Source organism: Anoplopoma fimbria, unplaced genomic scaffold, assembly GCF_027596085.1.
Source record: "Anoplopoma fimbria isolate UVic2021 breed Golden Eagle Sablefish unplaced genomic scaffold, Afim_UVic_2022 Un_contig_13699_pilon_pilon, whole genome shotgun sequence".
NCBI classification, from domain to species: domain Eukaryota; kingdom Metazoa; phylum Chordata; class Actinopteri; order Perciformes; family Anoplopomatidae; genus Anoplopoma; species Anoplopoma fimbria.
The window spans coordinates 15,061-32,500 of NW_026554456.1; the positions used below are offsets into that span (position 1 = coordinate 15,061).

The 17,440-nt window shown below is 44.7% G+C and overlaps 1 protein-coding gene across 1 annotated transcript; it reads left to right on the plus strand.

The window, feature by feature from the left end:
• The first annotated feature begins 515 nt into the window (after positions 1-515).
• Positions 516-10,446, plus strand: LOC129088631 (creatine kinase B-type-like). Its single transcript, XM_054595968.1, has 8 exons — positions 516-573; positions 4,480-4,692; positions 5,266-5,420; positions 5,864-5,996; positions 7,462-7,633; positions 7,929-8,052; positions 8,155-8,344; positions 10,047-10,446. The coding sequence occupies exons 2-8, from the start codon at positions 4,500-4,502 to the stop codon at positions 10,223-10,225; spliced, it is 1,146 nt and encodes a 381-aa protein (XP_054451943.1). The 5' UTR covers positions 516-573; positions 4,480-4,499; the 3' UTR covers positions 10,226-10,446.
• Positions 10,447-17,440: the final 6,994 nt, after the last annotated feature.

Below are 17,440 nucleotides of genomic sequence, written 5' to 3' on the forward strand. Positions count from 1 at the left end.
ACTGTCCTACTGTTATTACAGACACTGAACTAACCACAGACACCAGACTGTCCTACTGTTATTACAGACACTGAACTAACCACAGACACTAGACTGTCCTACTGTTATTACAGACACTGAACTAACCACAGACACTAGACTGTCCTACTGTTATTACAGACACTGAACTAACCACAGACACTAGACTGTCCTACTGTTATTACAGACACAGAACTAACCACAGACAGTAGACTGTCCTGTTAGACTAACCACAGACAGTAGACTGTCCTACTGTTATTACAGACACTGAACTAACCACAGACACCAGACTGTCGGTTTTTCAGTGTTTTGCTCACGGGCACTTTGGTAGGAACTGAACCTGCAGAGAGAGAGAGAGAGAGAGAGAGAGAGAGAGAGAGAGGGAGAGAGACACCACGTGACCTCCATAGCCGTCTCCGTCCAATGGAATGAATGGACTGTAAATAGGAGCCAATCAGGAGCGGGGGGCGGGTATAAAAGGCTGAGAGTCTCTTTAATCCGCAGCAGCAGAACCGGATCCGCATCAGAACACTTCACATCGGACTGAGACTACAGGTAAGAACACCTCTGACTCCGACCAATCACAGACCACCACCACAGACCACCACAGACCATCACAGACCACCACAGACCACCACAGACCATCACAGACCATCACATCATCAATGCACCTCCATCACATCATCAATGCACCTCCATCACCAGAGAGACTCCGCACTGCGGCCAGCAGAGAGAGAGACAGAGAGAGAGAGACAGAGAGAGAGAGAGACAGAGAGACAGAGACAGGTAGAGAGAGACAGAGAGAGAGACAGGTAGAGACAGAGAGAGACAGAGAGAGAGAGACAGACAGACAGAGAGAGACACAGAGAGACAGAGAGACAGAGAGAGAGAGAGAGAGAGAGAGAGACAGAGAGAGAGACAGAGAGAGAGAGAGAGACAGAGAGAGAGACAGACACAGAGACAGACAGAGAGAGACAGAGAGAGAGAGACAGGTAGAGAGAGACAGGTAGAGAGAGAGAGAGACAGAGAGAGAGAGAGACAGAGAGAGACAGAGAGAGAGACAGAGAGAGAGACAGAGAGAGAGAGAGAGACAGGTAGAGAGAGACAGGTAGAGAGAGAGAGAGAGAGAGAGAGAGAGAGAGACAGACAGAGAGACAGAGAGAGAGAGAGAGACAGGTAGAGAGAGACAGAGAGAGAGACAGACAGAGAGAGACAGAGACAGACAGGTAGACAGAGAGAGAGAGACAGACAGGCTGCTGAGCTGCACAGAGCCTGTCTGTCTGCATCCTGACGACCTTCAGGCCGTCCTGTCTCGCTCCCTCTCTCTCTCTCTGTCTCTCTCTACCTGTCTGTCTCTGTCTCTCTCTCTCTACCTGTCTGTCTCTGTCTGTCTCTCTCTACCTGTCTGTCTCTCTCTCTGTCTGTCTCTGTGTCTCTCTCTCTGTCTGTCTGTCTGTCTCTACCTGTCTGTCTCTCTCTACCTGTCTGTCTCTGTCTCTCTCTGTCTCTCTCTCTCTACCTGTCTGTCTCTCTCTCTCTGTCTCTCTCTCTCCCTGTCTCACGTGTCTCTGATGCTTTGATGTGTTTGGACTGAAGGTTTCTTAAATAATTCCACCTTAAATCCAGTGTGACGTCATTAAATCCTCACACCGTTCATCATCTGAAACGTTGAACTGCGCATGCGCGTTATATTAAGGCCGTTAACGGGATGATAACTGCGCATGCGCGTTATATTAAGGCCGTTAACGGGATGATAACTGCGCATGCGCGTTATATTAAGGCCGTTAACGGGATGATAACTGCGCATGCGCGTTATATTAAGGCCGTTAACGGGATGATAACTGCGCATGCGCAGTTAAAGTGATGAAGGTGACCCGGTAGACCGGACCGGTCCGGTACCGGTCCGGTCTACCGGGCTCTGCTGCGTCACTCCGCGGCCTCCCGCAGATCCTAATCCCGAGAGTCCCGGTTTAGACTCTGATCCCCTGCAGAGTCCTGAACCGGGACGAACCGGGTCAGATACCTGCAGAGTCCTGCTCAGACCGGCTGCAGCAGGTACTCATGTACTAGGTCTGTTTACTAGTACTAGTACTCAGACCTGTACATGACTACTAGTACTAGTACTAGTACATGAGTACTAGTAGTCATGTACTAGGTCTGTTTACTAGTACTCATGTACTAGTAGTCATGTACTAGGTCTGTTTACTAGTACTCATGTACTAGTACTCATGTACTAGTACATGAGTACTAGTACTACCTGCAGAGTCCTGCTTAGACCGGCTGCAGCAGGTACTCATGTACTAGTACTCATGTACTCTAGTGCTGTAGTACTTATGTACTCTAGTGCTGTAGTACTTATGTACTAGTACTTATGTACTCTAGTGCTGGTAGTACTTATGTACTAGTACTCATGTACTCTAGTGCTGGTAGTACGTATGTACTAGTACTTATGTACTCTAGTGCTGGTAGTACGTATGTACTAGTACGTATGTACTCTAGTGCTGGTAGTACTTATGTACTCTAGTGCTGGTAGTACTTATGTACTCTAGTGCTGTAGTACTCATGTACTCTAGTGCTGGTAGTACTTATGTACTCTAGTGCTGGTAGTACGTATGTACTCTAGTGCTGGTAGTACTTATGTACTCTAGTGCTGGTAGTACTTATGTACTCTAGTGCTGTAGTACTTATGTACTCTAGTGCTGTAGTACTTATGTACTAGTACTTATGTACTCTAGTGCTGGTAGTACTTATGTACTAGTACTCATGTACTCTAGTGCTGTAGTACTTATGTACTAGTACTTATGTACTCTAGTGCTGGTAGTACTTATGTACTAGTACTCATGTACTCTAGTGCTGGTAGTACTTATGTACTCTAGTGCTGGTAGTACTTATGTACTAGTACTTATGTACTCTAGTGCTGGTAGTACTTATGTACTAGTACTCATGTACTAGGTCTGTTTACTAGTACTCATGTACTAGTACTCATGTACTAGTACATGAGTACTTATGTACTCTAGTGCTGGTAGTACTTATGTACTAGTACTTATGTACTCTAGTGCTGGTAGTACTTATGTACTAGTACTTATGTACTCTAGTGCTGGTAGTACTTATGTACTAGTACTCATGTACTCTAGTGCTGGTAGTACGTATGTACTAGTACTCATGTACTCTAGTGCTGGTAGTACTTATGTACTGCTGCTCTGTACCTCATCTCTGACGTCATTCATGTTTTTACTGCATTTCTGATAAAAGATGAATTTCTTCATAAATATGGTTAATTATTAATGACACACACACACACCTACACACACACCCACACACACACACACACACACACACACACCCACACACACACACACACACACACACACACACACAGACACACACACACACCCCCACAGACACACACACACACACCCACACACACACACCCACAGACACACACACACACACCCCACACACACACACACCACACACACACACACACACACACACACACACACACACACACACACACACACACACCCACAGACACACAAACACATACATACACACACACACACACTACTTATATTTAATAATGAATACTATTTATTAACATTATTCATATTATTATTTATATTATTATTAATATTATTAATAATAATGTTAATATTATTGGTAATACAATGATTACTCATAATAATATTAGATTTTCTGTAGGATTAGTAATAAAGTCTTGTTTTTATAATTATAAATATTTAACAAATGTTTATCTGTATAGATTTCCACTGTTTCTCCTTTTGTGTTAATTCTATAAAATAAATATGAATCATAATAAAGAATGATGATGAAATCAGTTTTTAATTAAATTAGCTTTATGGTCAACATATTCATTTTAACAGTCAAAACTCTTCTCCATAAAATAAATGAGGCGTTTTTCTGAAGGCTTCAAAAATCGGATGACGGGTTTAAACTCACAAATAAAGTGTTAATAAACAGTTAATAAACAGTTAATAAACAGTTAATAAAGTGCTAATAAACAGTGAAGCTGTTCATTAACTGTTAATAAACAATGAAGCTGTTCATTAACTGTTAATAAAGTGTTAATAAACAGTGAAGCTGTTCATTAACTGTTAATAAAGTGTTAATAAACAGTGAAGCTGTTAATAAACTGTTCATAAACAGTTAATAAACTGTTAATAAACAGTTAAGCTGTTAATAAACAGTTAATAAACTGTTAATAAAGTGTTAATAAACAGTGAAGCTGTTAATAAACTGTTCATAAACAGTTAATAAACTGTTAATAAACTGTTAATAAACAGTTAAGCTGTTAATAAACAGTTAATAAACTGTTAATAAAGTGTTAAACTGTTGATAAACAGTTAATAAACAGTTAAGCTGTTCATTAACTGTTGATCTGACCTGAGTGATTCTGTTAATAACCGACGTCAGAAGTTAACGAGTCTGAACTGTTCCCAGGTCAGCAGCCGGACGTCATCATGCCTTTCGGAAACACCCACAACCAGCTGAAGATGAACTACTCGGCGGATCAGGAGTTCCCCGACCTCAGCCAGCACAACAACCACATGGCCAAGGTGCTCACACCTGAAATCTACGCCAACCTGAGGGACAAGGAAACGCCTAGCGGGTTCACCCTGGACGACGTCATCCAGACCGGCATTGACAACCCAGGTACCAACCAGTTACACCCTCTAAACCAGGTAGCACCCTGGACCAGTTACATCAAACCCAGTTCCTAACCCCAGACCAGGTATCCCCTTATCCACACAAGGTGAGCCCTTATACACCATGACCAGCTTCACACCGGCTCCCGTCCTAAGTCCTTACCCAGACTGGACGTCCCGTTTGTATCTCCCGGTGTTGCTGGTCACCTTCACACAGAGACATGGTGTTCTGGACTTTAGCTGCTGCTTGATAATAAACTTCTTAATTGGATTGACTCGTTACATCAGGTTCATTTCTGCTCGTTAATCCCCCACACTGACGACGTGAGTACTTCCTATCTGATCTCCTGATCCTCTTGATCAAAGCCAACTTAATTAGTTCAGCAACATACTACAAAGACAACAAGGCACAAACAAATGCAAAACAACAAACCCCAAATAACAAGACAAGTAAAACTTTTAGTCCATCAATTAAAACTAACGAGTGCATCGCTGCTGCTGAAGAGTTCAGCCCGAAATGGTCCCAAGTCAGAAAGCTGGTTATGAAAAGGAAACGATCGGCCATTTTGTGTCTGTGCAGGTCACCCGTTCATCATGACGGTGGGCTGCGTTGCCGGAGACGAGGAGACATACGAGGTCTTCAAAGAGCTGCTGGACCCGGTGATCGAAGACCGCCACGGAGGATACAAACCATCAGACAAACACAAGACGGACCTGAACCCCGAAAACCTGCAGGTAAACCACAACAGACTGACCTGAACCCTGAAAACCTGCAGGTAAACCACAACAGACTGACCTGAACCCTGAAAACCTGCAGGTAAACCACAACAGACTGACCTGAACCCTGAAAACCTGCAGGTAAACCACAACAGACTGACCTGAACCCTGAAAACCTGCAGGTAAACCACAACAGACTGACCTGAACCCTGAAAACCTGCAGGTAAACCACAACAGACTGACCTGAACCCTGAAAACCTGCAGGTAAACCACAACAGACTGACCTGAAAATGTGTACGTGGATTCAGTGCTGTTGAGCCGTTGGACTCTACTGGTCTCTTCTGGTCTCTTCTGGTCTCTCCTGGTCTCTTCTGGTCTCTTCTGGTCTCTCCTGGTCTCTTCTGGTCTCTTCTGGTCTCTCCTGGTCTCTACTGATCTACTTGTGGTCTACTGGGTTTCAGGGAGGAGACGATCTGGATCCAGACTACGTTCTGAGCTCTCGGGTTCGGACTGGACGGAGTATCCGCGGCTTCTGTCTGCCGCCTCACTGCAGCCGCGGAGAACGTCGAGCCATCGAGAACCTCTCCCTGGAAAGTATGACATCATTTCCTGTTTGCTGCTCTTTGTGAAACCAGTCTGAACCCAGAAACCACAGACCGGATCCAGTTTCAGTTGAACCTGTTGGTGACGGTTCAAAGACCGGCCTGTCAATCATATGCAGCAGATCAATAAGTCTGAAAAATGAATCCATGAAAACATTTTTAATGAAGATAAATATTCACTCATTAGTCATTATGCTGGATCAGGTCTCTGGATCAGGTCTCTGGATCAGGTCTCTGACTCTGGATCAGGTCTCTGGATCAGGACTCTGGATCAGGTCTCTGGATCAGGACTCTGGATCAGGTCTCTGGATCAGGTCTCTGGATCAGGTCTCTGACTCTGGATCAGGTCTCTGGATCAGGACTCTGGATCAGGTCTCTGGATCAGGTCTCTGGATCAGGTCTCTGGATCAGGACTCTGATGCCGTTATGAATTAGTCCTTCAGATGAACTCTGTTTAGATGGTGTCTTTATTTAGATGTTTTCCCATCATGCATCAGTGATCCTCAGTGTTATGTAACCGTGAGGCTCAGAGTCGACCTGCTGAGACTCTTAATGAGGATCTGAGACCAAAGAGGACCGGACTCAACCGGACTGAACAGGACCGCCAGAAACCATCTATATCTATATCTATATAGATATATATACCTATATATATATATATATATATATCGATATATATATATATATATATATATATATATATATATATATATATATCTATATATATATATCTATATATCTATATATACCTATAGATATCTATATAGATATATATATATATCTATATATATATAGATATCTATATATACCTATAGATATCTATATAGATATATATATATATAGATATCTATATATCTATATAGATATATATATATATATATATAGATATATATATATATATATATATATCTATATAGATATATATCTATATATATATATATATATATAGATATATATATAGATATCTATAGGTATATATATCTATATATATACCTATAGATATATATATCTCTATATATATATATAGATATCTATATATATATATATATATATATCTATATATATATATATATATCTCTATATATATATAGATATCTATATAGATATATATCTATATATCTATATATATATCTATATAGATATATATCTATATAGATATATATCTATATAGATATATATATCTCTATATCTATATATCTATTAAAATTATTGATTATTGATTATTGATTATTAATTATTACTTATACATTATTAATCAAACAATAATCAAATTAATATTATTATTGTTTGATTAATAATATTAATAATATTAATAATCCAGTTCTTTTCTTTATTCATTCATGGTTAGCTCACATGCTTTGACTGAAGAGTCTCCTTTTATTAAATGTCAGAGCTTTATTTTGAAAAGTTGAACCCTGGACTCACCTGAGCTCCCCGTGACCTCTGACCCTCTGCAGGTCTGGACGTGCTGGACGGGGACTTAAAGGGGAAGTACTACGCTCTGAAGAACATGACGGAGGAGGAGCAGCAGCAGCTGATCGATGACCACTTCCTGTTTGACAAACCCGTGTCCCCGCTGCTGCTGGCGTCCGGCATGGCCCGGGACTGGCCCGACGGCCGCGGCATCTGGTCAGTATCAAGGAACCCTGTCCACACCTGGACACCTGGACACCTGTACAAACACCTGTACTCCTATCCACACCTGGACACCTGTCCACACCTGTACACACACCTGTACACACACCTGTACAAACACCTGTACACACACCTGTACACCTGTACACACACCTGTACAAACACCTGTACACACACCTGTACTCCTATCCACACCTGTACACCTGTACACACACCTGGACACCTGTACAAACACCTGTCCAGGTGTCCCTCCCTCCCGGAGTGACTAACCCTCGGCTCTCGCCTGCAGGCACAACGACAACAAGACCTTCCTGGTGTGGGTGAACGAGGAGGATCACCTGCGTGTCATCAGCATGCAGAAGGGAGGCGACATGAAGGAGGTGTTCAACCGCTTCTGCACCGGACTCACCAAGGTCGATACCCGCACAGCCACTTCCTGTTTCCAGACCCGGACCTCACCGCTGCTCACCACCTGTCTCTCTCTCTCTCTCTCTCTCTCTCTCTCTCTCTGGCAGATCGAGGGCCTGTTTAAGGAGCGAGATCACGAGTTCATGTGGAACGAACACCTGGGATACGTCCTCACCTGTCCGTCCAACCTGGGGACCGGACTGAGGGCCGGAGTCCACGTCAAACTGCCCAACGTCAGCAAGCACGAGAAGTTTGGAGAAATCCTGAAGAGGCTGAGGCTGCAGAAGAGAGGGACAGGTAAACACAGAGAGACAGACGGGTGGAGAGACAGACAGGTAAACACAGAGAGACAGACGGGTGGAGAGACAGACAGGTAAACACAGAGAGAGAGAGACAGGTGGAGAGACAGACAGGTAAACACAGAGAGAGACGGGTGGAGAGACAGACAGGTAAACACATTACATTACATTACATTTACATTACAGTCATTTAGCAGACGCAGAGAGACAGACGGGTGGAGAGACAGACAGGTAAACACAGAGAGAGAGAGACAGACAGGTGAAGAGACAGACAGGTAAACACAGAGAGACAGACGGGTGGAGAGACAGACAGGTAAACACAGAGAGAGAGAGACAGACAGGTGAAGAGACAGACAGGTAAACACAGAGAGACAGACGGGTGGAGAGACAGACAGGTAAACACAGAGAGAGAGAGACAGGTGGAGAGACAGACAGGTAAACACAGAGAGACAGACGGGTGGAGAGACAGACAGGTAAACACAGAGAGACAGACGGGTGGAGAGACAGACAGGTAAACACAGAGAGACAGACGGGTGGAGAGACAGACAGTCCTGTCCTTACACCCTCACCTCCTCTGTCCTTACACCCTCACCTCCTCTGTCCTTACACCCTCACATCCTCTGTCCTTACACCCTCACATCCTCTGTCCTTAGACCCTCACCTCCTCTGTCCTTAGACCCTCACCTCCTCTGTCCTTAGACCCTCACCCTCTGTCCTTACACCCTCACCTCCTCTGTCCTTACACCCTCACCTCCTCTGTCCTTAGACCCTCACCTCCTCTGTCCTTAGACCCTCACATCCTCTGTCCTTAGACCCTCACATCCTCTGTCCTTAGACCCTCACATCCTCTGTCCTTAGACCCTCACATCCCTGTCCTTAGACACATCCTCTGTCCTTACATCCTCTGTCCTTAGACCCTCACATCCTCTGTCCTTAGACCCTCACATCCTCTGTCCTTAGACCCTCCTCTGTCCTTAGACCCTCACCTCCTCTGTCCTTACACCCTCACCTCCTCTGTCCTTAGACCCTCACATCCTCTGTCCTTACACCCTCACATCCTCTGTCCTTAGACCCTCCTCCTCTGTCCTTAGACCCTCACCTCCTCTGTCCTTAGACCCTCACCTCCTCTGTCCTTAGACCCTCACCTCCTCTGTCCTTACACCCTCACCTCCTCTGTCCTTACACCCTCACATCCTCTGTCCTTACACCCTCACATCCTCTGTCCTTAGACCCTCACCTCCTCTGTCCTTAGACCCTCACCTCCTCTGTCCTTAGACCTCCCTCACCATCCTCTGTCCCATCCTCTGTCCCTGTCCTTAGACCTCCTCTGTCCTCACCCTCATCCTCTGACCCTCCACCCTCATCCTCTGTCCTTACACCCTCACATCCTCTGTCCTTAGACCCTCACATCCTCTGTCCTTACACCCTCACATCCTCTGTCCTTAGACATCCTCTGTCCTTCACCCTCATCCTCTGTCCTTGACCCTCACATCCTCCTTAGACCCTCACCTCCTTCAGTGTGTATGTCATAAATGATTCATATGATCACAGTAGTAATCAGAGTAACGAAGGAGAAGATGAAGACTCCTGATAACAGCAGGAATGACTGTAGTAGAGTTATAGTAATGGTGACACAGTGAAGGTTATGAATCAGTGAAGGTGGTGACACAGTGAATCTGATGACATGACTCTGTCCTCAGGCGGCGTGGACACGGCGGCGGTGGGCGGAGTCTTTGACATCTCCAACGCGGACCGTCTGGGCTTCTCCGAGGTGGAGCTGGTTCAGATGGTGGTGGACGGAGTCAAACTGCTGGTGGACATGGAGAAACGTCTGGAGGCCGGGGAGGGCATCGATGACATCATCCCTGAGCAGAAGTGACCTGTCACTGTAACCTCTGACCCCTGACCCCCACACCCCCCGCCCTCACTGTAACCAATCAGAATCCGTCCTGAAGCAGCGGACGTTTAGAGCCAGTTAGACTTCAGTCTTCCAACATGGACCTGTTGGACCCGACTATCACCTGAAATATAAATACCTAATAAAGTCTGTGTGGACCCGACTATCACCTGAAATATAAATACCTAATAAAGTCTGTGTGGACCCGACTAAACGCTGCTGCCTGTCTGTCTGCCTGTCTGTCTGTCTGTCTGCCTGCCTGTCTGTCTGTCTGTCTGTCTGTCTGCACGAACACATTCAGTGAAGTATCAGCAGCAAAGTACACTCAAAGTACCACATCATGCAGAAGAATATCTATGTATTAATACTTAATGATGCATTCAGGTGTTCATCACTTTAATGTTACAGCTCATCTTAAATACTTTATGTACTGCTGGTAGTTCAATCTGTAAAAGTACTTCATCATTTATGAGCTGATTAATAATCTGAATATGAAAAGTTAATGAAGCTGTCAAATAAATGTACTACAGTAAAAGTACATGTAGCTCTGAGATGTAGTACAGTTAAAAGTACATGTAGCTCTGAGATAAAGAGGAGTATGAAGTGAAGTTCGTTGTGGATCTTGGACGCGATGTTCTTGAAGGCGATGGAGGTTCCTGAGATCCGTTTGATGAGTGAGAGGCGGGGCAGTTTGCAGACCTCCATCTCCCATTGGACGAGGCTGTCTGCATGTCCGTCACCATGGACACAGAGCAGCAGGAAGTGCTTACATTTTAATACCAGATGTAACGCAACAAAATGAAAATAAAACACCAAGGAGGGTTCTATTGTGTCTTTTGAATTTATATATATATATATATACACATATATTTATATGTGCATATGTGTTAATACAACTTAATGAACATGTTGGTGACATTTGTTCTGCTGCTGTTGTTTTTGATTACTGTCTTGATTTCCTTAGGATTGAAGTATCCAGAGTCAGGAGAGGAGTGAAACCCACTGCTGCAACGTGTTGGGACAGAGGACGCCTATTACCCCCCCGTCCTAATGGCCTCCATCCCTGAGGACAAACCAGGGCCAAGTGGAGCAGTGGGTGACCAGGAGGAGGAGGAGGAGGAGGAGGAGGAGGAGGAGGAAAGCCAGCCAGGGCCAAGCCAGAGAAAGAGCAAGAGAAAGAGAGAGAGAAAGGACGAGCTGCTGGAGCTCATAAAGGAGGATATGAGGTTGCAGAGGGAGGCAGAGGAGAGAGGAGCAGAGGAGAGAGGAGCAGAGGAGAGAGGGCAGAGGAGAGAGGAGCAGAGAGAGGGAGGAGCAGAGGAGAGAGGAGCAGAGGAGAGAGGAGCAGAGGAGCAGAGGAGAGAGGAGAGAGGAGAGGAGAGAGAGCAGAGAGGAGAGAGGAGCAGAGGAGAGAGGAGCAGAGGAGAGAGGAGCAGAGGAGAGAGGAGCAGAGGAGCAGAGGAGAGAGGAGCAGAGGAGAGAGCAGAGGAGCAGAGGAGAGAGGAGCAGAGGAGAGAGGGCAGAGGAGAGAGGAGCAGAGGAGAGAGGAGCAGAGGAGAGAGGAGAGAGAGAGGAGAGAGGAGAGAGCAGAGGAGAGAGGAGCAGAGGAGAGGAGGAGGAGAGGAGCAGAGGAGAGAGGAGCAGAGGAGAGGATGGACACGCTCATTTCTTCAAAATGGCAGAGAAATAAAGATGTAAAAATTATTGAAATAAAATGTTTTTGTGAAATACATTGTTGATTTTATTTACAAGAACTATTATTATTACGATTATTAATTACAAAACACTATTCATTAAGAAAAAGAACTATAGAAAATGAATGAATGAATTATTGAACATATGATTAAAGAACAAATTGAAGAAGACATAAAAACTATACAGTATATATTGAAAACACAGTGTGTGTGAGCAGGGATTCCCTGGTGGTCTGCTGGACCTGGATGGGGTGCCACAATAAAGAGCTGGTGTTGCTGGTCAAGGTGGCATCATCAGGGTGGTCTCCAGAGTTCTAGGGATGCCTCGATCAACTGTTCTCCTTCAACTGGGTTTGCAGGGCTCACTCACCGACGGCCGCCATGCCACTACGCTTATTTTCAGAAATAAGGAAAAATAAAATACTCTGCATACAAAAAAGACTTCAAATGAAAGAATCAGTCCTAACAAAATGTCTGAACAGCAAAATCTGTTCTTCAAAACCTTTTTCATAATTAGGAATCATCTTTACAATTGTTTTACTTACCTAAAAATAATCATGGTCACCCGGAACCTCCTCCAGGGCAGACACCTCTGCAGACAGCCGGTCAGACAGACAGCTGGTCAGACAGACAGCTGGTCAGACAGACAGCTGGTCAGACAGACAGCCGGTCAGACAGACAGCTGGTCAGACAGACAGCTGGTCAGACAGACAGCTGGTCAGACAGACAGCTGGTCAGACAGACAGTCAGACAGACCGGTCAGACAGACAGCTGGTCAGACAGACAGACAGCCGGTCAGACAGACAGCTGGTCAGACAGACAGCCGGTCAGACACGGTCAGACAGACAGCTGGTCCCGCCATGGAGCACCCGTTACTGCCTCCAAAGCGTCCTCCCCTCATCCTCTGCCACGTCCTCCACAGGCTCCTCCTCTGGGGCCATGATGTCACCGGCCCCAAGGCAGATGTTGTGGAGGACGGCACATGCTGTTATGACCTGAAATGGTATATAACAATATATTACATTTACATATATATATATATATATATATATATATATATATATATATATATATATATATATATATATATATATAAATATACAGCGGGTAAAATAAGTATTGAACACGTCACCATTTTTCTCAGTAAATATATTTCTAAAGGTGACAATTTAGAGATGCATGCTTAGCAAGTGACTCCACTCAACATCTGGATCTCCAGCAGCTAGCTGGCTTTACGTCCAATCTCCTGCAGTCATTCAAAGCACGTTTTGGAGAATTTCGTGCGCACACTGGTCTTTTCAAGTTCATCACTCATCCACATGAGTGTGCAGTGGACAAAATCGACCTGACATGCATCCCCGGGGTCTTTATCGGAGACTTTGAGCTGGAAGTTGCTGACCTGAAGGCATCAGACATGTGGATGAGTAAGTTCAAGTCACTTAATGGAGAGTTGGAAAGTCTTGCGCGACAGCGAGCAGAGCTGGCGAGGGAACACAAGTGGACAGAAATGAAAAATCTTCAACCTGAAGACCAGCTGATTCTTAAAACTTGGAACGAGCTTCCTGTGACATACCACACAATGCAGCGTGTGAGTATTGCCGTATTGACCATGTTTAGCTCTACATATGCATGTGAACAGTCATTCTCACATATGTGGAACATTAAGACCAACCTACGCTCACGTTTAACTGATGGAAGCCTCAACGCCTGCATGAAGCTCAACCTCACCACGTATGAACCAGACTACAAGGCCATCAGCAAAACCATGCAGCACCAGAAGTCGCATTAAAGGTAAGACATATTTAATTTATTATACGTTAAAAATACTATATGGCTCTCAATGAAATATATTTAGAAATATTTGGCTTTTATGGCTCTCCCAGTCAAAAAGGTTCCTGACCCCTGCCATAGACTGTAGGTGTAACCCATAGACTATCCATAGACTGTGTAACCCATAGACTGTAGGTGTAACCCATAGACTGTAGGTGTGACCCATAGACTGTAGGTGTGACCCATAGACTGTAGGTGTGACCCATAGACTATCCATAGACTGTAGGTGTGACCCATAGACTATCCATAGACTGTAGGTGTAACCCATAGACTGTAGGTGTGACCCATAGACTATCCTGTAGGTGTGACCCATAGACTGTAGGTGTGACCCATAGACTGTAGGTGTGACCCATAGACTGTAGGTGTGACCCATAGACTGTAGGTGTAACCCATAGACTGTAGGTGTGACCCATAGACTGTAGGTGTGACCCATAGACTATCCATAGACTGTAGGTGTGACCCATAGACTGTAGGTGTGACCCATAGACTATCCATAGACTGTAGGTGTAACCCATAGACTGTAGGTGTGACCCATAGACTGTAGGTGTGACCCATAGACTGTAGGTGTGACCCATAGACTATCCATAGACTGTAGGTGTGACCCATAGACTATCCATAGACTGTAGGTGTAACCCATAGACTGTAGGTGTGACCCATAGACTATCCATAGACTGTAGGTGTGACCCATAGACTGTAGGTGTGACCCATAGACTGTAGGTGTGACCCATAGACTGTAGGTGTGACCCATAGACTGTAGGTGTGACCCATAGACTATCCATAGACTGTAGGTGTAACCCATAGACTGTAGGTGTGTAGACTATCCATAGACTGTAGGTGTAGACTATCCATAGACTGTAGGTGTGACCCATAGACTATCCATAGACTGTAGGTGTAACCCATAGACTGTAGGTGTGACCCATAGACTGTAGGTGTGACCCATAGACTGTAGGTGTGACCCATAGACTATCCATAGACTGTAGGTGTGTGACTATCCATAGACTGTAGGTGTAACCCATAGACTGTAGGTGTAACCCATAGACTGTAGGTGTGACCCATAGACTGTAGGTGTGACCCATAGACTGTAGGTGTAACCCATAGACTGTAGGTGTGACCCATAGACTGTAGGTGTGACCCATAGACTGTAGGTGTGACCCATAGACTGTAGGTGTAACCGGCAAAAGCCATAAATCAACCTCCACAATGCTGAGGAGTGATTGTAATTATCTGTAAGCTCATATCTCATATTCATGGACAAAATATTACTATCTCTCAAAATTACCTTTGTACCCCTGAAAATCATCTCAAGTAATAAATGCATTTTAAAGAAACAAGGTGTACTATCCTGTTAACTATTTGATTTGACTTCAAAATATTTACCCAACTGCTCCTGTTTCTTAAGAATTTAACAGTGCATTGCTTTCTTACTATAATACCCTGACAATATAGTGTTTTATCAATGAACTATTTGTGATAGTCACGTGACGCAGCGGGCGACCACTGCGGGCCAAAGCGCACCACGCGCCTCGCTATGGAGAGTGTAAACTAAACTACACTAAGCTAAACTAAACTACACTAAGCTAAACTAAACCAAACTAAACTGAACTAAACCAAACTAAACTAAACTAAACTAAACCAAACTAAACTAAGCTAAACTAAACCAAACTAAGCTAAACTAAACTAAACCAAAGCAAACCAAACCAAACTAAACTAAACCAAACTAAGCTAAACTAACCAAACCAAACTAAACTAAACTAAACTAAACCAAACTAAGCTAAGCTAAACTAACTAAACCAAACTAAACTAAACTAAACTAAACTAAACTAAACCAAACCAAACTAAACTAAACCAAACTAAGCTAAACTAACCAAACCAAACTAAACTAAACTAAACCAAACTAAGCTAAACTAAACTAAACTAAACTAAACTAAACTAAACTAAACTGAACTGAACTGAACTGAACTAAACTAAACTGAACTAAACTGCTGCTTAGTTATGTATTTTACTCCGCACAATGAGATTCACAATCTCGCGGATGAGCCCCAACTTTGTGACTGGAAGGGACGCTTCGTGTCAGCTGCATGGAGAGTGATGCATGGAGAGTGATGCGTGGAGAGTGATGCATGGAGAGTGATGCGTGGAGAGTGATGCATGGAGAGTGATGCATGGAGAGTGATGCGTGGAGAGTGATGCATGGAGAGTGATGCATGGAGAGTGATGCATGGAGAGTGATGCGTGGAGAGTGATGCATGGAGAGTGATGCATGGAGAGTGATGCCCAGGAGCTCCTCTGTCCGGTACAAGAGGCAGAAACAAAGTTCTAGTTTTTTAGCGGCTTGGAGCCTGAAGCTGTCGTGTGTGGATGTTTAGCACCACGGCTTGTTGCGCATGAGTCCTGGTTGTCGTGGATACTCATGATGTAGCACAGCTGCAGCGTTTCTTGGTATTGAAGGCATCGATGGTGTGGAGTCTGCCAGGAGTTGCCGTCGATAAAGAGAACGGGATCGACTTACTGCGTCTTCACCTGCGGAGCTTTGAGGAGCCTGATCTCTCTCCTTTACGCACGGCGGACGCCAGAGAGGATCGCTGGATCACGGCTACCTGTAGATTTACTGCTGCGGAGCTTGGAGAGGAAGGACCACCGCGGTCTACCAGCTGAGACAGAGGCCTCCTGCTCCTCTGAGGGTGAACCACCGCGGTCTACCAGCTGAGACAGAGGCCTCCTGCTCCTCTGAGGGTGAACCACCGCGGTCTACCAGCTGAGACAGAGGCCTCCTGCTCCTCTGAGGGTGAACCACCGCCATCTACCAGCTGAGACAGAGGCCTCCTGCTCCTCTGAGGGTGAACCACTGCGGTCTACCAGCTGAAACAGAGGCCTCCTGCTCCTCTGAGGGTGAACCACCGCGGTCTACCAGCTGAGACAGAGGCCTCCTGCTCCTCTGAGGGTGAACCACCGCGGTCTACCAGCTGAGACAGAGGCCTCCTGCTCCTCTGAGGGTGAACCACCGCCATCTACCAGCTGAGACAGAGGCCTCCTGCTCCTCTGAGGGTGAACCACCGCGGTCTACCAGCTGAGACAGAGGCCTCCTGCTCCTCTGAGGGTGAACCACCGCCATCTACCAGCTGAGACAGAGGCCTCCTGCTCCTCTGAGGGTGAACCACTGCGGTCTACCAGCTGAAACATGATTTTCGATATTGGCTTTGAACTGATAAATGTGGATGTGGTTTCATAGTAAACCTCTAAAATGATGATATAACATTATATTATATATTATAACGTAGAGGATTACACACACACTATTACACATCACGTCTAAATGTGGTGTAAACGTGAACGTCTAATAGACGTCTACACATAGACGGTGAATAAACTTTCGAACCATTTTTAGACGCCTTTTAGACATAGACGTCTTTTGAACCTCAAAATGCTCACAGTAAAATATGTACCAATTAAACACGTAGTCATAGTAACACATTAACAGTTTACATTGACAGGACAAATAAGACAATCTGACACAGGCAGTTCATTAGTTTTTATTCATACAACTACAATGACATTTGTGGCAGTGGGCGTGGTCTGTAATGTAATGTAATAATGTAATGTAATGTAATGTAATAATGTAATGTAATAATGTAATGTAATGTAATGTAATAATGTAATAATGTAATGTAATGTA

What these genes read in the sequence shown, in the direction of transcription:
- LOC129088631 (XM_054595968.1), top strand. Translation starts at nt 4,500, where the DNA reads ATGCCTTTCGGAAACACCCACAACCAGCTGAAGATGAACTACTCGGCG. An exon ending in GACCGGCATTGACAACCCAG is followed by an intron (nt 4,693 to 5,265) that starts GTACCAACCAGT and finishes GTGTCTGTGCAG; the next exon opens with GTCACCCGTTCATCATGACG. An exon ending in CCCGACGGCCGCGGCATCTG is followed by an intron (nt 7,634 to 7,928) that starts GTCAGTATCAAG and finishes TCTCGCCTGCAG; the next exon opens with GCACAACGACAACAAGACCT.